Here is a 26,800-nt window from a genome sequence, read left to right as displayed (position 1 = left end):
TTAACAATTCACGATCATACCAGATAACTCAATCCACAAAACAGCATTTATATTCATGAGTCATCATCACTTATCCTCTAAAGATTTGTGAGACTATTTTTATTAAATTTATTTCAATGGCGTTTCTGGTGCTTCTGGGACCGAGCAAGTGAGAAGTTGAATTATTTCCTTTGCGTTTATTTGATTGTTCCGGAAAAACTACTGTTCGAGAGCACGGAAATGCACACTTATAGATTATATTGTTTCTGATATTACTGACCCAGGCCCTGTCTTTTTCCTCAAGTTTGTTCAACACCCCCGTTGTCAACGTATGGTTCAAAAGCGTGGTGTCATGTGAGTTTTTACTGTTGGAAATGCTTAAATTTGTTTTTCCAACGAAAGCCTAAGCTGCCGACCCTTACAACCTGCCGCCTGGTTGCATCGCACCCCTTGCACCCTTGCGTAAGCCGCCCTGAGGCCTGAGTATGTCTTTCTTAACAGAACCGAGATCTCATTTACAAATTTTTCTGCTGTCAAATAACGAGCTATTCATATGTAATAAACAAGCCTCTAACATGCCATAATACAAATTTTGTTATTGATAAAACTACTCAGCAGATGATAGAAGACCTTTCTTGTTCATGTTGTGTATTTAATGAAAATTTCTCACATAATTATTCAAATTAGAACTTCTATATTTATCAACAACCATAATTTTGCCATCAGCCATTAATATTCTTTGGGAACCTATGGATGCTGAAGGAAATTGTAATTGTTATGATTCTTTGCAGAATAATTTGTGTATGTGTGTGTGTGTATATATATATATATATATATAACAATTTCCTACTTTTATTATCTTTGAGGGGGGCAAAATATTATTTGTTTACACTTGAAAAATGTCTAGATCCAGCTCTGGCTTCTGTGCAAATGTGTGGTCATTGCATTGGACTCTCATTGTCAGAATCCAGGTTCCGACTTAGCAGGTGGCAAAGTGGTAGTTGGCTGAAGTTGATTTACTGTAGTTTTCTAACTTTGGTTTCTTATTTCAAAAAGTCTCTCCACATTTTGCAGGCGATCCTCTAACGCCAAACTTGCATAAACACAAAAATTCAGGCATCTGCCACTTTCAGTGCGAAGACAGATTTTAGTGCTTCTGGACCACAAAACATACATAAATATGCTATAGCCACACAACACATTCTGACACAAACCAATCCATTAGTAATTCTTTGGAGGAATGTTTGAGGTGCATCTATGATTTAGTAGTAGCAGCTGTTTTTATGCAAGTTAACCTTTGTGATATGAACAAGTCTAAGAACAAACACGATTGTTCAGGTCAAAACAGCCATACAAAAAATTATTAGTAATTTAAAATTGCAGTATTTTTAGTCAAATTCCAAAAAAGTGCTCTTGGTATCTTCCTTGGCCAAATTTGAATGTTGCTGAGCAATACCATTCATGTGGTTGTTATTGCTTGAGCAACATCAACAGATGGGTTCTATTGGCCCTGATAATTTGGACGTTTGGATCTACACTGCACACACTTAAAAATCGTCTGTGTACACTTAGTCACATAAAGGTTAGGAACCAGATGTTTAGAACGAAACATTTGAATTGAAAATTTTATTAAATATTTTTCAGGCAATTCTCATATGAATTCTCTTTCTCTACTGCAAATGAGGTTGATGAGTCAATGCAAATGGGGTGTGTTATTGTTCCATTTAAAACCGTCATAGCTATCAGTTGCAAGGATCAAGAATTGAAAATTCAAGTGAACTACACACCTTTGCTCTTCCTTGGTTCAATGCAACAAAGAATCGGTATCATTTCTTGTTTACCAGTTTTTGACACTTCAAAGCCTGTTGATTTCACTGAAGGTGAAGCTAGACGATGTTCTATTCATAAGGTAAAAAACTCACTAATCTTGAATATATCGTATCATTAAAAGTATTTGGGTGTGCATACACACATGATAATGGTTTTGGAGAAACAGCTTTATTATCATTGCAATAATGATTTCACAGAGCAAACTCACTACTGTAAATGAAATTGGCAAGTCAATACAAATAGGATGCATAATTATTCTTTTTAAAACAATCACAGCTACATACAGTCGACACTCTATTTTGTGAAGTTTTTTTTATGAACTGGTCCTCTGTCCCAAACACCATGCCATAGAGCTAATGTTAAAATCTGCTCTATTTTACGAACTCTCATTTATATCAACCCTCTATTTTACTATCTTTGTTTTTCTACTGCTACTTTTTTACTGGTTATTTTATTTTTTTAGCCAGCTCCAAGTTCCTTGTAATCAAAAGTAAACTTCAATTCTGAGATAATATATGTATCTTAAGGGGAAAAATAGAAGGGTGGAGAGTTCACCGACTTGTTATCACCAACATACAGGTGCTTTGCCAACATGTGCCATGAAGGAGGGTTCGATTGTTGGTAGGGGTGACCATGAATTGAAGATGCATTGACAACATAATGCACTCTTTGTGCATTATTATTGGATAAACTGGTGGTTTCAGCAATGGTATGATATATTAGGTTATTGATGGACCATTTTTAAGTCAAAAGTCGATCACTCTTATTTCAGCCAACTGCTGTTCGTCTACTTTCCTCTTCACAATTTCAACAAAATGGAAGAGATTGTGCTTGACAGTGGATGAAAAAAAATATTTTGAAAGAAATTAATAAGCAAGCTATCTCTCTTACAAAGACAGAAATTGCCAAAAAGTGTGAGATTCAAAAAATTGCATTGAGTCCTCTAATTAAAGATCAGCAAAAGATCATTTCTCCAGCAAGTGGTTCCAGTGGTATTCCACCATCCTGAAAATATTTTAGAGAAGTGAGATTCATGTAAAATGTTATCCTACATCTATTCTAAGTAATCTTATATTCACCAGAATGCAATGAAGCAAACAAAAATAAGGGATTTTTATAAAATTGTCAATAAAGGTTAATGACTATTATTTATTTCCCACATTTTTTTCATCATCTCTCCCATTTATAAACTTTCAATTTTACAAACTAATCAAGTTTATAAGGGTTTATAAACACGAGCATTGACTGTATTGCAAGGATCAAGAATCAAAAAACATTCAAATGATTCCACACACTTTAGCTTTTTCTTAGCTCAATTCAATAAAAAATTTGTATTTCCTGTTTAGTTGTTTTTGATACTTCACAACCTGTTGATTTCACTGAAAATTGATCATCACACCTTTTGCTTACAAAATACTTCTTATACATCAAAACATATCAGATTTGGTTTACAGTAGGTCTTGACATGTTTTGGTGTGGTCCAGTAAACTTTGTGTAAACAATAAGAGAAGTTCATTTTGTATATTTTGTTCAGTTTCTACCACCTATGTTGGATTTAATTACAAGTGCTGCATTCTATGGATTTTATTTGTTGGTTTAAGCATTATTTTCTTGAAAGCTACTCCATACACATCCCATGGAGTAAAGAGCTTAATCACATTAGAGAAAATTATCAGTGTTCATCACATAGGCGGAGATAGACTTGGAAGTCTGGGGGCATGGTCATTTTTTCTGGGGGGCACGATGATGATGATGTCAATTCATATATACATTAGATCAGTCAACTTCACCTTTGACGCTGCCCCCCACCATATATCTACGCCCATGGTTCATCAATAGTCATTATTGATGTATGGCAATATGACTGGAGTTGATGTGCGAGTAGTCAGCTCTATAAAACGAGCTATATCAGAAATTCATAATTTAAAAACAATTAAAATTTTTGTATTTTTAATAATAAATTATATACATTAATTGATTTTCAATGAGGAAAAACTTCAATTGTAATTCTGATTATAAAATTGTATAACAAAAAAAATGGACAAGTTTGTTTTGATTCCAATTATGTTATTATAAAGATAGCCAATTTATTCTATTGCCAGTAATTTAACTAAATATCTTGCTTTTTTACAAATGAAATATGATGCTATTGATAGTAGGAATGAAGAACAAGCAGTCATTTACCAAAGTCAGTTTTTAATTTTTTTACTGAGCTGTATCCCTAGTGAGCTTTAATTTTATAATTTTGCAAATCCTCTTGAATAATAGAGCTTATTAGTGTGATATCACAAGCAGCAGCACTGATTCCAAACCAACATGAGCTAGGTGAGATTATAAAGGAAAATGCCATAAGACGTAGGTGAGTCTCTGTTTAAATTATTTTTATTAAAAAAAAGATTAAATAAGGCTTTTTGCTCTTGAAATGGAAATTTCAAACTCTTGTGAACATGCAATGTTAAAAATATAATGGTAGTTCGTCTCTAATTAGCTACGAAAACTTTTTATTTCTCGCATGCTATCAGTTTACTCGTATTTATCCTATAGTAGCCATGCTTTTGATTCCTGCATTGAATCCATGAATCACTTAATCATTATTCAATAATTGAATCGAACAAATTATTTTCAGGTCTTTTTATTCCTCTATAAAAAAATTGTGATATGTTTTGTGCGTGATTATAAACACTTCCATAATGCCCAAAATAATTTCATCTCTATCATAGTGAATAGACCTGACGTAATTGGATTCGATTGCATATACTTCCCCTCTTTCTATCAGTTTAGGCTCTTCGATGGAATCAAGTCAATTATGAAACTTTATCACATTTTTCCAGGCCAGGTTTGAGAAGAAACGTGAAAACAAAAAAAAACAAATATTTTTAAATTCCAAAAAAATGTGTTAAAAAAAGCTCTGACCACTGAAATCTGTACTGTTGTATTTAGAACTATGAGATGCTTTCCAGAATCAATAGTAAGGCTGCGCATTACTATAAAAATCAGAATTATTGAGAATAATTTTGGAATTGTCAAGAGTAAATTCCGGAATACTTAAAAATTATAAATTATTAAAAAATTAAGAGTTTTTTAAAAGAAATAAGTTCATAATTGATGAAAATTTAAAGTGAATGGAAAAAATAATTTCAGAATTATCAGGACAAATTTCAGGTTTAATAAAAGAAATAATTGATCAAAATGAGCTAATTAATGTGAAAGGAAGCTATTTAAACATAAATAAAAATTTAATGAAATGAATATAATACAAATACAACGCCACAACAGACAAAATGCCCAATGAGGTGGCTGATAAAAAGATGCCCATAAAAATATGGTTGTCATATTTCAAAAATACAGCAACCCAATTAAAAATGCAATTAATACAAATTATAAACAATATATACACATGATAAAATATTATACAACGCCCATAAAGAATACTTATGGTTGTCTTATTCTAAGAATGGATAGCTTCTCGATTTACCCCAACATGTTTATCGTACTTCTTTTTAAACGTGTCAATTGTGTTACAATTTACTACCTCCGGGGGTAAGCTATTCCATTTATTAACAACCCTATTAGAGAAAAACTCCCTGCGACACCATAGCTTTGTATTGTCCCTCACCAATCGATACTGGTGTCCCCTTGTAAAAGCAGTCGATTCGCGGTGTACTAAAAGTTCATGGTCCATCCTATCCATCCCATTGAAAATTTTGAACACTTCGATCATATCTCCTCGACACCTGCGTTCATCCAATGTAAACATATTCAAAAAATGAAGTCTCTCTTCATAACTCATGCCCTGTGTGCCAATAAGGACATGCGTAGCTCTTCTCTGCACCCCTTCAACAAAGTCTATGTCCCTCTGTAGGTATGGTCTCCAAAACCTTACAGCATACTCCAGTCCAGGACGAACTAAGCCTCGAAAAAGCGGAAGAATGACTTTAGGAGAACGCGAAGAGACCTTTTTGAAAATGAGACCAAGCATTCTATTCGCTTTTTTGACCACCGCTGAACAATGTTCAGAAAACTTAAGTCGCTCGTCAATGAGAATTCCCAAATCGGTGATCCTAGTTGAATCCGGGATAGTGACACCATTCAACTCGTAAGAGAACCGTGGGTTGTTCGAACCAAAATGGGCGACCGTGCACTTATCTACGCTGAAAGTCATGCTCCATTCATTTGCCCATGCTGCAATCTTGTTTAAGTTGGTCTGGAGCAACTCCCTATCGCTTTCATTCCCGATTACCCCCATTAGCTTCACATAATCTGCGAATTTGCTAGTAATCCCATCGATACCCTGATCGAGTTTGTCGATAAAAAGTGAAAAAAGTATGGGGCCAAGGACACTTCCCTGAGGAACTCCACTTGTGACGTCTGTCCAACCAGAGAATTCCCCGTTCACCATAACTCGTTGCGACCTATCTCTTAACCACGATTCTATCCAATTCAGCAAGTTGCCCCCAATTCCAATGTCATGTAAACACTTCAAGAGTTTGCCATGTTGGACCCGATTGAATGCCTTCTGGAAATCAAGGTAAACAACTTCGACATTTTTGCTCTTACCCAAAGCCTTAGGATAAACACATACTGGGGAGTCGACAAAGAGAGCGATTTCAAAATAGAAAATACATCGATGCTCATCTCGATGTCCCCTCACATACTGACGAGGCGGAGAGAGCGAAAATGACCGCAGGCGTTCTGAAGGGTAGAGAAGCCTTTGAGCGGGAAAAGTGACATCTCGCCAACTAGTAACCCTACCAGCCTGTTCATGGCAAATCAATCAGTTTGGCAATATTGGAGGATTCCAATAAACCAGCGGTTCTCAACCAGTGCTCCGTAGAGCCCTTAGGGCCCCGTGTGAACTCCCAGGGGCTCCGTGGCCACTCGAGGAAAATAAATAAAAAAAACCAGTAAATTTGAAAAAAATAATTATTAATATTTTTGAATAATAAAATAATTTTGAATAATAATTCTATGGCGGCGCCCCGGACGCTGCCATAGAAATTACATACCGGAAAGGGCTCCGTGGGTCATAAAAGGTTGAGAAGCGCTGCAATAAACCCATTAATCCTCAAAAGACTACAAGTCCTGATATATGTTTTTAATGACTTCTTGTATCAAACCGTTGTTTCGAATATTATTATTGCATAATGTTATTATATTATAATATTATTGCATAAAGATTTATATAATTATACTTCAATCAAGATAGAGAGTCAACAGAATTAGTTAGACACTGAATAAAAATACATGCCTATAATCCGCAGAAGCTAATTTCGATACTTTCTAAACAAAATATCACCGTTAATGAGATGAAGCGAGAAGTTATCCATACACCTCGATGACGCAACTGTAATTTTTTTATGGCCACCGTATCATTATGAAAATGATTGTTATTAGCGATAAATGTATACGTGGTCATTAATCACAAATTATCAGAGTGGATCCATTATTTATGACATCCCAGAATTATAGATTCCTCCTATATGCAGGGCCGTCTTAAGAGCATCATGGGCCCAAGGGACAAATGATTTTTCTGAGGTCCTACCTACCAGGCAAATTCTCGAAAATCTCAACCACATCTCTCTTTTGTGAAGCCTTTTTTATCTTGAGGTCTCCCGGGCAGTGCCGTCTTAAGGCATGGACCCACCCGGGCACGGCCCAGGGGCCTCATGAGAAAAGGGGCCTCACAAAAATGAGATCTGGTTGAAATTTTAAAGAATTTGCCTGGTAGGGCCTCAGAAAAATCACTTGGCCCGGGGGCCCATGATGCTCTTAAGACGGCCCTGCTCCCTGGTCGTGCCCATGCCTTAAGATGGCACTGCTTTTGGCAGTGTTCTATACATAACCAATTTCAATGAACGCGCGGATGATGCAATAAACTGGTTTTGATTTTGTAAGAAATATAGAGATATGTATTGTGTGTGAGATGTTCATTATTTGTATCAGAAAAAAGCTTGTCTCTTTCATAACACACGGCATTCCAATTCAAATCCACGGAAATAACAGATATTCAGTACAATAAAATAAAAGAGAAAAAAACAGAAACCGTGTTTCGACAATGTTAGTAAGCGATGAGCAATCATCACGGTGTTTATCCGTTTTCCTAAAAAACTATCTCAATCTCAAACATTTTCCACCTGCGCCGTCCATTTCTCTTATGAAGAGCCATTGGCGTACGCAAAGGGAGGATTTGGGGTTCTAACTCTCCCCCCCCCTTAAGCCAAGATTATAGTGTTATTTTGCCGGAAAAAACGTAAACCCCCCAGAAGGAAAAACAAATCTGAACCCCCACCCCCCGAGAAAATTCTGCGTACGTCTATGTGAAGAGCAGTTGTAAGAAAAGCATTTCTTTGAAAAACCTTTGTCAAGACCACTGCGAAACTGCACCCCTGACAAAGGTTGGCGCGCACAGTTTGAGAACCCCTGCTAATCCATCAACGTGTTGACAAATACAGGGCCGTCATTCGAGGGAGGGGGGGCTTTTGAAAATACACTAAAAATGGTATATATACATACAAATATATATATATATATATATATATATATATATATATATATATATATATATATATATATATATATATATATATATATATATATACTAGGGGGCTCTGCCCCCTAGGCAGACCAACCCCCCCCCCCTTTTCTCATCACAACATATCTTGTTTATTTCGTCCCACTTCATCAGCGTACTATGGAAAGGGACATGTGAAAGCACCAGCTTACTGAAGAAGCGAATTTTATAATAAGAAAACAACAAAAAACTAATGTGATTCATCAAGTACCCCCAGAAAACTTGCCCATGGGGGTCCCCAGACTCCAATTCGCTGAATTTTAGTGGGGCCCAGACTGGATTTATCTCGGGCTACCGATGTGTTGCAAGTTTTACATTGTTAAACAACAAAAATCAATGAGATTCATTAAGGGACACCCAAAATGAAACCTGTCAACATTTCCATGGGGCCCCGACCTGGAGACTTGTCGGACATCTCCCCTGTGAGGGGCCATGAAAATTTTAAATTTTTTTCAATTTTACAACGAATGAAATCCAGGGCCCCCATTCAGCAGCAGGGACCCAATACTCAGATTTTTAGTGGGGGGACGCAGACTGAATTCTGGATTTATCTCGGGCTTCCGCTGTTGCAAATTGTACAATGTTAAACAACAGAAAAGAATGAGATTCATCCAGGGCCCCCAAAGGAGAACCTGTAAACATGGGGCCCCCGACTTGGAAGCTTGTCAGTCATCCCCGGTGCAATCGCCATGAAAATTTCCATTTGTATTCATTTTACCAACGAATAAAATCCAGGGTCCCCAACCAATTACCTGGGACACCAATTCGCATACTTTTAGTGAGGACCCCAGATTGGCTTTATCTTGTGCTTTCGTTGTTTCAAATTCTAAACCGTTAAATAACAGAAAAGAATGACATTCATCCAGGGCCCCCAAAATGAAACGGTCCCTTCGGAGCTTGTCATACTTCCCCCCGTGAGTGCCACGGCAAATGTTCATTTGTATTCATTTTACCAACGAATAAATTCCAGGCCCCCCCCCCCTCAATTACCCGTGACCGAATTCGCAAATTTTATGAGGTCCCCAGACTGGATATAGCTTGAGCTTCTGCTATCGCAAATTTTTCAATGTTAAAGCAGCAAGAAAACAACGAGATCCATCAAGGGCCCTGGAAATCAAACCTTTTAACTTCCCCATTAAGGTATATGTGCAATCCCCCCGGGTACCCCGACCCTGTGTGTTGGGAGCACTGGTGTTATATGTATATGATACATATACATACCTCTCAGCATGACTCCCCTTCCCCCACAAGGGCAGGGCTGACAGGGGCCGGAACGATTCTTATCACTTTTTGATTTTTCACACTATAAATTAACCACAGAGTGCCCCCGAAAAGCTGGTTTGGGGGCTCGCCATCTATTCCAGTCTAGGGGCCCTGCTGTAGGATGTGGGAGCCTCTCAGTACATGCACGTAACTTGGTCCCGATGGGTTAAATGGGTCCCGAATACGCTAGAGTTAAATGAATACTTGACCTAAAATCGTAACCGATTTCCATCACTCAAAAAACGTCACTCACTTCCGTAACATAAAATCGTCACTAATTTCGGTTGCTTAGAAACAGGCCCTTTTCGAGTTTGTGATTTTATATTATAGAGTAGATATACATAAATTGAGTTCATGTTCTTTGCCTGCAACCTTCCCTGGAAAACGTTTAAATGACGTTCCTGGAAAAATCTCTACAAATTTTCGTTGAAATTCTAAGAACATGTTCAGTATTGAGTAGAAAATTAGTGTCGACCAGCAATTCTCAACCTTTTTTCTGAGTCACGGAGCCCTTTTTAGTATATAATTTCTACGACGGAGCCCCGTACGCCACGTTTTTTTTTTCATTTGGTCATAAACTTTACTGATTCACTTTACTTTAATTGAGTGAACGTGGAGCCCCCTCAACCAGTGCACGTGGAGCACTGGTTGAGAACCGCTGGTGTAGACAGTACATAGATAAAGTTTTCTTTCTAAAAGATTTTTGATGTGTTTGTGGGGAGGACAGGTTTTTTCCGCCCCAGCGATTGCATAATGATTTATAGTGGTATATAACTTATGATTTTATAGTGGTTTTCCAGTTTCCGACAGAAATTTGCCACCCTTTACATTTTGCAGCCCAGAGCAAAGGCGTGGGCATGAAAAACATTGAGAGGGCTGAAAGTTGCCAGTCGTCCCGTGACGAGCCTCGAGCCCATATGTAGAAGGATGCAGTGGGGGGGGGGTTGAAATAGCCCCCCCCCCCCGCCATTTTTTGGTGCCTACGTCCCATGGCAGTACGTTTCATATTAAAAGAATTCAGAGACAATTGAAAAGATGAAATTTGAAGGATGGAATTTGCGCCCCTCCTGATACTACGCCCAGGAAACCAGACCAACACCCCCCCACCCCTAGTTGCAGCACTGTCCGTTCATCAGAAGGAAGTACTCTTGCACATAGTGTAGTTTTCCATGCAAAAAGCGCAATGGGATGGGCGGAAATTTGCGAAATATCTATCTCGTTAGTCCCAGTAAAATTTTGAAAAATATTCACGTCTACAAAAATGACGGGGGGGGGGGAATTAATCCGTAAAATGCTACCACAACAATCGTCAAACTTTTAAATTAGGATAGACTGGGTTAAGCACAAAAAATGGGAATCGAAAAGAAGAGAGAGCGCCAAAAGTGAAAAAAAATCCGAAGCACTCCCTCCAAACCAAATGGTGTGATGATGCTGATCCCCCCTCAGAAGTTCTCTTTTTTTCCCAAGAGAGTGAGGAGAAAAAAAAAGGGGAGAAAACTGACCAATCCCCAAATAGCGTCTGATTTTACCTCGCGATGAAAACAAACCAGCTTGAAAGAGTCGCGTACCTCTTGAGCCGCCTCTTTCTCCTCCTCGTCTCGCTGCCCGAGTATGTGAGGCGCAGAACAAAACAGTACATTTGTTTTCGCCGCTATTTCGTACCTCTCCGCTCACATCCCCAGTATGTGTTCGGCCTTAGTCACGTAATCATAGAAGCAAAGGAGGTTAGTTACACACGACTTCCCCTTCCTGAACCCATGCTGATTATCCGAAAATACATTATTCTCGTCTCTCCACTTCAGAAACTGCCTTTTGATGATAATTTCCAAAATTTTCGAGAGGGAGCTCGTCAAACTCACTGGACGATAATTTGACACCGCTTCTCTACTACCCTTCTTAAATATCGGAACAACGTTAGCAAGTTTCCAATCTCTTGGGACGATACCCTCAGCAACACTACTCCTGTATATCTGTGCGACTGGCCCCAACAATTCATTAGCACCTTCCCTGAGAACCCTGGGATAGATATCATCTGGCCCTGGTGCTTTGCTTGCACATACATTTCTTAGAAGATTTAGGACCTCCACGTCTTCTACTTGAATATCGTTGACGGTTTTATTACCCCATGCAACACCCGTATATCGAACATCATTATCTCCATTAAAAACAGACGCGAAAAGTCATTGAAAGCACTACACATGCCTACATTGCTCTCTACCCTAGAACCTCCTATCGAGAGGGGGGCCAACTGTCCCCTTACATCCATTATTGACGTATCGAAAAAATGATTTTGGGTCAGAGCCAATGTTATCTGCCAACCTAGACTCAACTTCCTTTTTACTATCCCTTATCGCTTTCTTCAACAGTCTTCTTTTATCCGTAAACAATGATGGGTCACCTCGTCCACTTTTATACTCTCTGAATGCTCTTTTCTTTTCAAGATAAAGGTTCCGCACGCTATCCGTGAACCATAGAGGGTGTGATGTACAAACACGCTTTTTTCGAACAAAGGGTATGATGTCGTGCAAAACAGAGGACAGCTTCGTACTAAATTCTTCCCATTGACTTACCACCCCTACTGATTCCAACCGGTCTTTGAAAACTTCCGCTAACCTTCTTCTCAAAACATCAAAGTTAGTTCTCCGAAAACAAGGAACCAGTCTTTTGTTATCAACCTTACCCGAGGAAAAATTACAGTGAAATCTGACGATACGATGATCACTGGAAGAAAACTCTTCCCCCACCGGAACATGTTCAACTAGATCCTCAGAACTAGTAAGAACTAAATCCAAAATAGCAGTACCCCTAGTGGCTTCTGATACATGCTGATACAAAAAATTTTCGAGCACCAACGTAAGAAAGTCTCTTTCATACTGATTTCCAGATGAAAGGTCCTCCCACTCAATACCTGGGTAATTGAAATCCCCAAGTATGAGAACCCTCTTTCGCTTACACATGTAGGAAATTTCATCATGCATTTTGGCAATGTAGTTTTGATCCCTATTCGGTGGATTGTAACAAACCCCAACAATAAGGTTATGACGTCTTTTGCTCTCAAGTTCAACCCATATGGTTTCAATATCACTTCTCTGCACGTTACACTCTCTAGCCTTCAAACAGGATTTCACGTATATCAACACTCCACCCCCTTTCCTATCAGATCTATTTCTCAAAAAAGTATCGTATCCTGAGATGTGTAAGAAAGATTCATCCCCATCGTTTGCCCAAGATTCTGTAATGGCTATAAGATCCAAGTCCTCCACAACTATCATAGTTTCTAAAAAATCTTTCTTATTACCCAAGCTCCTGGCATTTATTAACACACATTTTAATTTGCCCATGGATTTAGTGTCAATCGAGAAGCCATCCAAGTCAGAGGTAGGTAATTCCCCGTCAGTACTGTTGGGATTGTCATTAACTAACCCGCATTCCCGACTACGTGGTCTGGGAGTAAAAAACCTGACCTAAGACTATCAACTTCGCCTAAGAATATACTCAGAGCAAGTAGGCCAAATGCATGTGAACGGATAGCATGCGAGAAATTAAAAGCTTTCATTACTAATTAAAGACAAACTACATATTTATAAAGACAAACTATTATATTTTTAACATTGCATGTTCACAAGAGTTTGAAGTTTTTATTTCAAGAGCTCAACAATCTTATTTGATCAGATTTTTTTAGAAAAATTATTTAAACAGATTCATCTACATCCTATGCCATTTTCCTTTGTTATCTCATGAAGCTCATGTTTTTTTAGAATCAGCGCTGCCGGTTGTGACATCACCACTAATGCGCCCTATTAATACACAGTAGCATCAATAGTATTAATGTGTAATATTTTACAGCTTACATCCCCCTAGAGGTTGTCTGGTTTAGAACCACTGTCCTAATCAGTTGCAGAGCTTGGGGGTAATTTTCTTCTACATTGGTAAACTACTTTACAGGGGCAGCTCGTGAAGGAGGCGCAAAGACATGCACTCCCTGAAAATTTATTTCAAGTCATTAATTTAATTTTTCAAATGTATTTGATACTAACTTAATACCATTGAATTTCTTTATTTTCAAATGAATTTGATAAATTAGAAAAGAAATATTTTCAGAAGGCACTGATTAAAAAAAAGTGTTCTGTAAAGTATGGGTCATATAGTCAGGTACAGCGGAGCCTTCCATAGAGAAAGCTCTGTATTCTATCCCACTGAGCTATAGATAAGCTTTCCTTATAGCTCAGTGTTCTTCCCTCTTTAGGCACTTCCCATCCTGCACCGATACAAGATACCCTTAGCACTGAGAAACACAAGAGAAGGAAGAAAGAGGATTGTTAGCACAGGTTATTATGCTTATTTTGGCCACACTGAAAAAACGTGCCATGGATACTAATGCTACCATCTATCCTTTATCTTTTAAATCTGTTGTATCATTTAAATTTGAATATATTTGAAGTATAAAAAAACAATATATATTTATAACTTCATTAAACTATAATATACCTTTTAAATTAAAATATAATATTGAAAGAAGAAAATGAATTCTCACAATTTGCAAAAAACCATTACCAATGTCAATTGGTGAATCTAAATGATGATGTTCAATAGTGTTAAATTATCGATGAGGCTCACTGCGCAAATCATTTGTTAATGTTGTGTTGATAAACCATAATTTTTGTGCTGCATAGATAAACAGATAATTTGAAAAACAATTTGATGTGCAAAAATAAAATTTTTGAATTCAGAATACCTTGAAGTTTTGAAGAATACCTTGAAGTTTTGAAGAATACCTTGAAGTTTTGAAGAATACGTTACTATATAATTACAAATACTTGATTACATATTTTCACCGATAGATGGCTGTAATTATTTTGAAATGTGTGCCCCCAGAATATCTGACCACCAGCCGCCACTGCTAGTTTATTAAATTGCTTCTCAACTCTGAAAAAATTGAGAGAGTAAAAGTTGATAATTTCTCTCATGTTTTTTTTGTTAAATGTCATTCCATGTCATGTTTCTGTCATTTCTTGTTAAATTAATTAAAGGTGATGCTATTTATCTTAAAGAGAAAATGTAAAAGTAGAAGGAGAGACTAACCAGTTTTTAGATGATAAGCTTAGAAGAAACTTTAGCTCACTTTTTTGTAGTTTTTTGTCTACTTTCCATCACTCTTAGTAGAAACATAAAAGTATCCAATGCAGATTCTGCTTTATGGTGGATTCCTTGAGCTTTGATAAGGCGCCTACTGAAGGAATGGGTAGGGGGGGGGGGGGTGACCTATTTTGTAATTGTGGGTAAACTCCAAGTTATAGCAGAAACCCCTAAATTCTGCATATCTAGGTTTCAACATCTTGCATCTCATCCCACCGTTGCCAAAGTGGTGGTCGGCTGAAGTTGGTTTTCTATGGTTCCCAACTTGATCTGTTAAAAAGGTCTCACTACAGAAAGCAACAGGTCTACAACAGTAAAAATCTTCAGTCATTGCACTTCACTCATAGTTTGAAAAATAGGAGGCAGATGGCAGCACTATAACAAGCATTACACAGAAACAAGCTTCACATTAGGTTCACAACACGAACACACACATTCCAACATGTACCAATTCATTTTATGGCTTTTATGAAGATAAAGATCTTGTCAATGCCGCTCAAAGGGTTAAACATATGCTGTACTCAGATACTTGTACTTGGAGATTATACAGAATGTGAAGTCTTATCCTTGCACACCCTTTACCTTTAAAACCATCAGTGATAGAAACATACTTCCAATTAAAAAAAGATTTTCAAATAACATTTCCATTTCAGATATGTCATTTCTTCTACTGAGATAATTTCACAAACGCTACTGAGATATATCTGATTAATTTCTGAGATGCCCCTTAACTTTTAGAGTTTAAATAAACTGCAATTGCATAAGAGTGTTAAAATTAAATTCAGTATCTCAAATTTTCTCATACATATATATATATATATGACCAACTAGTTGAAGAAATGACATGTTTAAAATAGACAAGTTGTTTAAATACTATTTCTAATTTAAAGTACTTCTCTATCACAGATGGTTCAAAAGATAAAGGGTGTATAAGGAAAAGACTTAACACCCTGTATATACAGTCGAATCCCATTATAACGAACGCCAAGAGACCGGAGGAATAACTTCGTTAAAACGAATTTTCATTATAAACTAATTCCAAGTTACCTAGAGAGCATTGTTCCTATGTAAACTTATGTGGGGGATTAGAAAAGTGTTCGTTAAAACAAGATTTTCACTATAACGATATTCGTTAAAATGGGATTCGACTGTATTTTGACTAAATAGAAGAGCATTGGTTATTGAGCTGTCTTCCCCCCCAGAACTAGTAGTTTTAAATTATTAGTTATTTATTTATTCTTTGTTTTTTTTTATTTGTGATAGTTATGTCCTATGACCAATTTGTAGGTTAAAATTTGTTTTTCATTTTTCAAAAAATGGGAGCTAGAGCTTGCTTGTTGAGATATATTAAACAGACTTGGTATAGCATAACTAAAAGTCATGCTAATTGTTCAATTTTGGTTGTTTAAGCAGTTATTATTTACTTTTTATATTTATTTTTGTGTTTTCAAGAATTCTAGACTTCTTTGTTCATAATATTTAATTGAAAAGGAACTCAATGATGAAAAAAATAAAATTTTCTGATTGTTTTTTTAATCACAATTTTTTATGACTTTGAAGCTCGTACTTAGAAAAAAACAAGCAGAAAAACTACAGGGTTACTTATGGCAATTTGATGAACGATTCAAGATTTTGACAGAATTACCCATAGAGGATAATATTGTGTCATCACCAAGTGCATTACTTCCTACACCCAAAGAATATGGAAACTCTTTCCTAAAGAAATCTTCCAGGAAAAGTGTGTTTTACTTTATAGAAATGTGTACTAGTGTCTTTTGTGACGATTATCAGTATTTTTTTATTTATTTTGCATTCTATACACCAAAACTTAATCTAAAAACGAAATAAGTTCTTATCACAAAAATTAGAACTTTGCCTGGTTTAAATTCATACAAAAATTGACACTTTTTTTAAGACGACATAAAAATTTAATTGGTCGAATGGTCAATACATTTCAGCTCTACAATGGAGAGCCATCACCAGGACCTCGTGGTCAAAATTCTCACAAATGAATCGTGGAGGGGTGATGCTTATGTCTAGTCATCTGGAGAGTTCGCCTTTGTATTTGGCGTCGAATTTTCTCAGGGATACTTCATCAGAACATGCCAGGATTTTCTCGTTAATGATGGAAGAAACACCACCTATTTCGTCAGCTTGGACAGGCTTTATTAACCTCAGTCGAGACAGAATTTTCAACACTTTGCAACAGATGGCACCCCAATTCGCATCCAAAGACCACTCGGATGCAGCAAATACAAAGGCAAACTCTCCGGACCACCAGACATAAACATCACCCCTCCACAACTCATTTGTGTTAATTCTGACCACGAGGTCCTGATGTCGGCTCTCCATTGTAGAGCTGAAATGCGTTGACCATTCGATCAATTACATTTTTATTTGTCTTAAAAAGGTGTCAATTTTTGTATGAATTTAAATAAGTTCTCTAGTTAAAATGGTTGTAGTGACCGGGTGGTAATGCAGCACTCGACAACAGTGTGTGCAGGAAAACACATCGGAGGTTTAATTCATTAATGTGAACTTATTAATACATTAGAAACTAATCACAGTGCAGTTAAAACGTACAGCACGCGAACACACATAAGCATCACAGCAGAAGACATAATGAAGAACAAGCAAAACAGCGTGCGAGAGAGTAAGCTCTGCAACAGGGTTATACAAGATATATATACATACAAAAATTTCAGTGGTGCCACCTAAAGGTTTAAACACAAATATGCAACATTCCCTGGTTGCTTAAAAAAAAAAAGTTCGCACTATAATGTCAATTACTGTCCTCTATTCCAAGTCTCTGCGGAGCTCTACGTATACGCGAACTTCGTCGGAACATTGGAAATTCCACTTACCTTCGGCTCTTCTAATGGAATTTTCTCACCTGAGAACTCTGAGGTGTTCCACGATGGATTTTCAGAGGTTGTCACGGAAGTCTGTCGCTCTTCCCGGGACACATCAGAAGGTGACAACACCTCTGGTGGTGTACGTTCAGCTGTATGTGTAAGGTTCTCCCCTATCGGGAAGGAGCATGATGGGATTAGAAAGCGTGGGTGGGGGAGAAAGGCCCTCAACGGGAAGAGGGGAGAAGCTTGATGTGTTTTAAGTAGTTAGAGAGGGGCTCCTGTGGACTCAGGAGGTAATTTCAAATCCTCGCTTACAGCGAGGAGGACGTGTTAGTATAATGTTTATTGTGAAAAAGTATGATTAAACCAAGTTTTATATATAAAAGTGGCAGAGAGTGCTTAATAATTGTGGCAATCAGTCATTGAAAACGAACCCTACAGTATGTCTAAGCCGAACTTGGTCAACATGTCTTCTGGTAACTCCAGAAAAATTTCGACAATCCATCATAGTAGTACCAATACGGGTTTTCACTGTGCCAGGAACCCACTTGGGTTCTTCGGCATAATTCCGAAACCATATGTCGTCTTAAACTCTATATTCGGCATTCGGAACCGACCCTGGAAAGGATTACCAAAAGGTATCCGGCCTCAGCAAATCCACACATGTTCTGATCTCATGACCGAACATTAGTCTGACTGGAGACAATCCGGTAACAGCTGAAGGAGTTTTCCTATAGTTAATCAGGAACCACTGTAAAACGTGTAGGAAAAGATAAAGTCTTGAATTTACACAGTCCCGACTTAACTGTTCTAACGGCTCTTTCCGCAATTCTGTTGCTTTGGGGATGATATAGTGTGGTTTGAAGGTGAACACCACCATTTTTGTGCAAAAAATTCTTGAAACTCGCGACTGGAAAATGAAGTTCCGTTATCACTTACTAACAATTTCGGCACACCAAATCTTGCAAAAATTTCTCGGAGAGCTTGTATTGTACAAGATGAAGTTGTAGAAGTGACTGGTATAACTTCTAGCCATTCTGTATAAGAATCGATCGCTAAATAAAGTATGACCGTTTATTGGACCAGCGTGGTCAACATGAATATGATGCCATGGCTCTGGAGACAATGGCCAAGAAACTCTATTTGAAGGAGGATGTGGTGCATTTTCTTGACAAGGGAAACAGGATTTTGCCATACGTGTGATATCTGCATCAATACCAGGCCACCAAACTATACCTCTTGCCAATGCTTTCACGGCTGTAATTCCCTGATGACCATCCTGTAATTCTAACAAGACATATCCACGAAATTTCTCAGAAATGTACACTCTAACACCTTGCAAAATAACACCTTGTTCAACTGAAAGTTCATCTCTGTGTAACCAATATGGTTGTATGTCATCGGCTACTTCTGTAGGCCAACCTTCTTGGATATACTTCTTCATTGTACACCAGGTAGGGTCAGCACTTAAGTACTGCTTCAATGTATGAACCGAAATCGGGCTGTCATCTAGATCTTGCATTAAACATACAAGTTCTGCCAATTGAGGAGAATCGGAACAAGAGCCAGGTAATGGTAACCTACTCAACGTGTCTGCATTTGCATTTGACTTGCCCGGCTTGAATTTAATCCTGTATGCATAAGCAGACAATGTCAAAGCCTACCTTTGAATTCTAGCAGCAGCTACAGTGGAAATTGGCTTCTTTTCCGAGAGTAATGTGAACAAAGGGTGACTGTCCATTACCAAAGTAAACTTTCTGCCCAAGAGATAATTTCTAAATCTTGTCACACCAAATAGTAACACTAAGGCCTCTTTTTCGAAGTGGCTATAATTTTTCTCAGCCTTAGTGAGTGACCTCGAAGCAAAAGCAATGGGACGATCTCCTAGATTTGTTGGATGAGAAAGGACCGCACCCAATCCAACCGCACTAGCATCGCACGACAAAATAACCTCTTTGTTGTTATCGAAATGCACTAGCAAAGGAGACGTTTTCAAAACAGTTTTAGCTTTGGAAAATGCATTTTCCTCCACAGCGGACCATTTCCATTTCTGATTTTTCTGTAACAAAGTATACAGAGGAGCTAACAGAGTTGCCATATGAGAAAGAAACTTTGCGTAATATGTTATAAGTCCTAAGAAAGAACATAGCTCCACAACATTAGACAGAGGAGGAGCTTTTTCGATCACATCAAATTTATTACTCACCGGGTGTAAACCAAATTTGTCAATATGATGACCCAAATACACCACCGATTCTTTGAAAAATTCACATTTTGCTTTGTGCAATTTTAGATCCACACTATCCAATCTAGACAAAACATTGGCCAAATTGGTCAAATGTTCAATGTCATTTCTACCTGTCGCAATTAAATCGTCTAAATAGGCTGCAACACCATGCAAGCCTTGTATTTATTTGTCCATTTCCCGTTGACAAATAGCTGGAGCAGATGCAATACCGAATGGCGGAGCTTGCGGTAATTGCAAATCAGCAGCGTTAAAGTTTGAGAGTTTGAATAAAGTATGTGTTTGATTTTTGAAACTAACAACACCGAATCGTTTTTATTTTTCGGATCAACCCTTTTAACTCTAAACTTGGCATTTGATTTTTGTGACGATTGACATATTCGGGCAAGATGTCCGACTTTTGAACACGCATGACAAATAGTTTTTATATGCGAACACGAAGATGAAAAATGTTTGTTGGGTCCGCACCGCATACAGCAATTTTTACGAAAGTTATTTTTAGTTGAACATTTACTAGAATTAACCAGCTGTCGTTCCCGTAATTCTCGATCTCTTGATCGCACTAAGTTAACGTCTGAAGAAGCAGTAGAATTTTTAATGTCACCAACATTGCGTGTAGCTGAATCCATGGCGACAGCAATCCAAAAAAGATAAACTACCTCCTAGTTTGATATTGCTTCTGATGACAAAAGCTAGTAAATGTTTGTTTTACGCAAACTGCATCTGTTTTAGATCTTGGTAATTTTGCAATACTAGCCAGATCTAACATTTTCTATTTTTACAAACTTGTCTTTACTACCCAAAAAGAGAGTCAATAAAGTTCTTGAGAAAATAACATATATTTACTAAGTGAAGTTTAGATGGAAGGGTTGATCAACTTTGCCCAAGAATATTAAGAAGACACCAACGAATAAGGCAAATACACAAAAATACAAAAAATCCTAATGCATTTCAACACCAATGGGTGTCGTCTTAGGGGGAAAAATATTTAACCACTAGTCACACTGACCGAGTTTCCCACTTGGGTTGAATACCAAATCTTAACAATCAGTTGCTCAGTGGAAAAAGTATGTCTGTTCACTTCAAACGTTGTGGTCAGAATGAAGCTGTGAGCTGGTGTGAGATACTAATGCAGCGTCCTGATTGGACGCTTGTGGAATAGTGATACCCAATTGGTCTATTCGAATTTTCTTAGAATTCCTGCTCGAAATGAATTTAAGCCATGGTGTTGTGATTGGGGATGTCGATTTATTATCGTTTACTAGTGTATTTTTGAAGGCCTGAATATATGTGCCTTCATAGAAATCTAAATCAACTATGGACTTGACTTTGGGAGAAAACTCTAGCTTCTTGAAATTTGAATCTATGGCCCTCTTGCCAACAGCGAGCGTGTTCATTTAATCTTGTTTTTATGGGTATCCTCGTCTGTCCCATATAACAAAGAGGGCAATCACCACATGAATGTAATAAATGCCCCATTATTTATTCTGTGATATAGCATCTTTAGGGGGCATGAGTTTTTAGTGGGCACATCCCCCAAAGCAGAATATGCCGAAATGTGTGACGTACGTTACAGAACAACTAGTGCTGTTGCAGAGCAATCTGGAAGAATTTTGGGTAGACAACATCTTTGTGTCAGACCGAAAAGTGTTTATTGTTAATGTAATTGAATGTGTGTTATTGTAATGAAAAAAATTTTCATGCCGATCCTCAAGATTTCCTTTAGGATTTAGATTGCAGAATCTCCAAAAAGAACGGTAAGCAAAACTAAAAATATATAAATTATCTGATAAATTTGTATTTGAGCATTTCAATTCAACTACAGTAGTCTCTTGAGAATTCAGTCGTGCTCTAATCCAGCACGTCCAGTAGTCCAGGATATTTAGGTGGTGTGGTGTCACTTTTCTCCTGATGCCCTAACCCCTTAACACGTTCTAATATTTCTTAATTGCTGATCAAGTCCTGACTATGTCTTTGCACGAAATTTCATATATTATTTCAATGGGTTTCTTCAAAGTTAATCCAGCAATTTCGGTAAAATCTGGTACACCGTGGTCTAATACGTACCGGATTAGCGAGAGTCTACTGCAGGGGTCTTCAACCTTTGAGGCATAGCAGGCCATATTGAAACATTTTATAAAGTACGCGGGCCACAATGTTATACTGTGGCATTTTTCGTTATTAAACGAAACGGGGGGGGGCATAATATAGAAGATTTTTATTCACTCTGAATACAAATAATACAAAGGCAAAGGCCACAACAGGCAGAGTGCTCAACGAGGTGGCTGAAAGAGAAAATAATAATAATTAATATAATAATAGTAAAAATAAAATAGAATAAACAAATAAAAAATAATAATTTCTAAAAAAAATTTTTTTAATAATTTCTTTCATCGACAATAATTTTAATTCATTCTGAAATAATTTCTTTCATTAAATTTTATTCATTCTGAAATAATTTTTCATTAAATTTTATTCATTCTGAAATAATTTTTTATTAAATTTTATTCATTCTGAAATAATTTCTTTCATTAAATTTAATTCATTCTGTAATAATTTCTTTCATTAAATTTAATTCATTCTGAACTAATTTCTTCCATTAAAAATATAATTCTTATATTTACTCTGATATAATTTCTTCCCTCTATTCCAGAAATGTTTTTCTATTAAATATTATCAGTATCTTTATATCAAATCAAATATATTATATTTGAGATATTATCAAATCTTTATTAATCAGTAATATTAAATTACTAAAACTATGACGGATCTCCATTTTTGCCATGTGGCTGAAGGCACCAGGACGGACATCTTAGATTACTAAAAATATGATGCAGAATTTTACTGTGATTTTTTTTTTTTTTTTTAATGGGAGTGTGATTATTTTTCATCTAGTACCAGAGAATATCATTATATTTCCTTATCTTATTTTTGTGTTTATGGTTTTGGTGATGCAAAAATAAAAAAAAAGTTATGATTTTCATAATATTGTTCATTTTAGTGAACCATCTCGTTCTTATTAGGACCAAAAGGGTGCAGTGGTGGATAAACGCAAATTTGTGGGTGGGCGCGGTGGTTGTGACCATGTGTTCAATTTTTCAGGACGGTTCTGATTTTTTTTGGAAAAAATTCTGAATTTTCCCCCTTTTTTAAGCAAATTTATTTTCTTGGTTTGTTATTCAGTCAAAAACGTAGAACAAATTTTTTTTTCCATTTAATTTTCTGCTCTCGGGGGGGGGGGGTGACAGGTGACAGCCCCTACCTTTAATCCGCCCCTGATAGAGGGGCCTCCAGATTAGGTTGCGCCTGGGGCCTCCCAAAATCATGATCCGCCACTGGGTGGTATAATCTTTGGAGGGCTATCCTTTAGAGCAGGCATTTTCAACCTGTTGCTCCCGAGTACCACGGTGCTTCATGAAGCACCCAGAGTGCTCGATGCTCATGTCAGATTTTGTGCTCTCATGTACTTAATCATCGTCCTCATTGAATGCCTTGAAAAAGTCTATTGAAGGATTAAGATCATCCTGATTTCAGACATACATATGGCAAACTTGCTGTGTAAAGGCTGCTTCTCACTATGACTGAGTCCCGACATAGGGTCAGATAATTAAGGTAAAAGATAATAAAAAGTCTTCAGTGTTTTCTTAGCCTTCAAATAGTATTGCTAGCAGAAACTATAGTAACATATAAAGGTATTTTCTTTCGAAATTTTAATTTTTAAACAATATTTTTTGCAGTCTGGAGCAGGGCCGTCTTAAGAGCATCAAGGGCCCCCGGGCCAAATGATTTTTCTGAGGCCCTACCAGGCAAATTTTCGAAAATCTCAACCAGATCCCATTTTTGTGAGGCCCCCGGGCCATGCCTTAAGATGGCACTGGTCTGAAGGGGGGGACAGGAGCCTGCCTACGTCTCTGATCCTACCAATATGTGTTAGGAGGTAGGGGGTCAGAGATGACAAAGTTTTGCTGACAAGAGGGGAAGGGGTCAGAGTTTCACTGACTTTTGCTGACAAGGGTGGCTAAAAATTTGTTGATGTAATACTTGAATGGCTCCAAAGACAGAACATTCTACAATGCAGGTTTTTTGAATATGAAGATGAAAAAATGGATTTCCTGCTATAGGATGAGTAGATAGGACAATAAAAAGAATTTTCTGCAACAAAGATTCTCTTATTGGCACTGGTCGGGGCTTTGGTGGAAGTCTTTGGACTATGGTTAACCATCTGAAGAAACAGGCTAGAGGTAAATACGGATAGAAACAGTGTTAAATGGCTATAAATCGAATGGATTAATTCGATTGCAATATGATTTTTAAACTTGTTTCGGAACTGAAATGGGATGAAACTGGTTAATCCAGAAAAACATATGTTTGCAGTCCCTAATTGGAATATAAAGAAATCATGGTACAGAATGGTAAGCATGGTAAGAATGGGTCACATCAGTGGTGTAGCCGGGGGGAGCAGGGGGGTGAATGTGCTCCCCCCCCCAATCAAAATTCTGCCAACATTGGCGCCTTATCTTCTTAAAAATGACTAACGAAGTCTTTAAAAATTATGACAAAAAACAAGTTCGGGATTTTTTTACTGTTTTTTTATGTTGATTTTACTGAGGGTTAAAGCGTGCTTAGAAGGGGGTGGGTTTAGGCTTCTTTTGTAGTTACACTGTGTGCCTCTGGATTTTTCCATTGCCCCCTTAAAGAAACACTGGTGTGCAGTACAGTAAACAGAGCTTTTCATAGGCATGCACTGGAAGGATAAGATGATGTGCAGTGACCTATTGGAAACCAGCAATGAGTCAAAGTCAGCTTATGTATGGGTCAGTGGGTGGAGAATTCCACCCACTGCTCTTGAGATAAAACACCTGAGGTCAAACACAACGACAGGGTTTGTTCAGCTCCAAGGCCTGGACGTTCCTCAAGTTGTTGTGGCCCTAATATCGTGTAGGGCCCCGCGAGCCCGCAGAAGTGCTGCAACATGGCGTGGCATGGACTCTACTAATGTCTGAAGTAGTGCTGGAGGTAATTGACACCATGAATGCTGCAGGGCTGTCCATAAATCCGTAGGAGTAAGAGGGGGTGGAGATCTCTTCTGAACAGCATGTTGCAAGGCATCCCAAATATGTTCAATAATGTTCATGTCTGGGGATTCAGGTGGCCAGCGGAAGTGTCTAAAGTCAGAAGAGTGTTCCTGGAGCCACTTTGTAGCAATTCTGGACGTGTGGGGTGTCGCATTGTCCTGCTGAAATTGTCCAAGTCCGTCGGAATGCACAATGGACATGAATGGGTGCAGGTGATCAGACAGGATGCTTACGTACCTGTCACCTGTCAGAGTTGTATCTAGACGTATCAGGGGTTTCATATTACGCCAACTGCACACGCCCCATACCATCACAGAGCCTCCACCAGCTTGAACAGTCCCCTGTTGACATGTAGGGTCCATGGATTCATGAGGTTGTCTCCATACCCGTACACGTCCATCAGCTCAAAGCAATTGAAACCGAGACTCGTCAGACCAGGCAACGTGTTTCCAGTCCTCAACAGTCCAATGTCAGTGTTGTCGGGCCCAGGCGAGGCGTAAAGCTTTGTGTCGTGCAGTCATCAAGGGTACACGAGTGGGCCTTCGGCTCCAAAAGCCCATATCGATGATGTTTCGTTGAATGGTTCGCACGCTGACACTTGTTGATGGCCCAGCATTGAAATCTGCAGCAATTTGCGGAAGGGTTGCACGTCCATCACGTTTAATGATTCTCGTTGGTCCCGTTCTTGCATGATCTTTTTCCGGCCGCAGCAATGTCGTAGATTTAATTTTTTACTGGATTCCCAATATTCACAGTACACTCGTGAAATGGTCGTACGTGAAAATCCAAATTTCATCGCTACCTCGGAGATGCTATGTCCCATCTCTCGTGCGCTGACTATAACACCCCGTTCAAACTCACTTAAATCTCAATAACCTGCCATTGTAGCAGCAGTAACCGATCTAACAACTATTCCAGACACTTGTTGTGTTATATAGGCATTGCCGACTGCAGCGCCGTACTCTGATTGGTTCCATATCTCTTTATTTGCATACGCATGCCTGTACCAGTTTTTTTGGCTCTTCAGTTTACATGGACTGCGGTTGTCGCAAAGCTTATAACTTCCAGAAGCTTGTGTTCGTTTTATAGTATCATTTCTTTTCTACCACTTCAATACTGATATCTTTATACCCTAAGTGGAATACTATAAATTATTTTTTCATCAAGTGGTCAATATTTTTTCTAGATTTTTTTCTTTTCCTTAATATTTGATTGGTGAGTACAGTACATTTTTGAATACATATTTTTCTATGTGTTCATACAATATAAACTACTGCTATTAATATTTGTTTATACAGTATTAAATAATACAGTTGCCTCCATAAACCGGCCATGCACTAGTCTGGCGCGACCAGTAATGTGACATTTTAGGGCTGACTTCCTAAGTGTCTGTTAGTGGAAAACCTGTTACAGCCTCTCTAGGGCCCGACTTTGATATGAGGAACCATGGAGAAAGCAGAAATCATGGGGCTCTTGCAGCTTAGGTTAAAGATGTTTCATTAGCCAATGAATATATGTTTCAACTTCCGGACTCCCAAAATTATGATACCCGGGGGCAGGGACGTAGCCAGAAATTTCGTTGGGGGGGACCACTTTCATTTCGGAGGGACCAAAGTGATAGAACAATAGATTTGGCCATCTTTTTTTGGTTATTTTCTCACATTTCGGGGGGGGGGGGAACCAGATCCCCAAGCCCCCCTTGCCACACCATTGCCCGGGGGCAAATCCATCCCCCATGCGGAAGTTACGCCTTTTTCATATCTATGCACAGAAATTTGCAGCACATTCAATTTTTTTTTCAACTACATTCCGGTAATCCGGTGATTTCAGTACTTCACCATAACCC

At 38.0% G+C, this 26,800-nt stretch overlaps 1 protein-coding gene across 1 annotated transcript in view; it reads left to right on the top strand.

Annotated features, from left to right (window-relative positions):
• LOC149074201 (uncharacterized) overlaps positions 1–26,800 on the top strand; it is a 124,175-nt gene that overhangs the window by 61,802 nt on the left and 35,573 nt on the right. The window contains exons 4-5 of the mRNA XM_089247352.1: positions 1,624–1,888; positions 16,340–16,517. Of these exons, the coding sequence (XP_089103478.1) occupies positions 1,624–1,888; positions 16,340–16,517 (443 nt within the window). The remainder of the gene's footprint in view (positions 1–1,623; positions 1,889–16,339; positions 16,518–26,800) is intronic.

This window comes from Pholcus phalangioides, unplaced genomic scaffold (assembly GCF_987345545.1).
Source record: "Pholcus phalangioides strain wild (caught in Gottingen) unplaced genomic scaffold, Ppha-v1.0 ptg000017l_1, whole genome shotgun sequence".
In the NCBI taxonomy this organism is placed as follows: Eukaryota; Metazoa; Arthropoda; class Arachnida; order Araneae; family Pholcidae; genus Pholcus; species Pholcus phalangioides.
The sequence above is the reverse complement of the archived record's forward strand: the minus strand, read 5'-3'. Positions and strand labels throughout refer to the sequence as shown.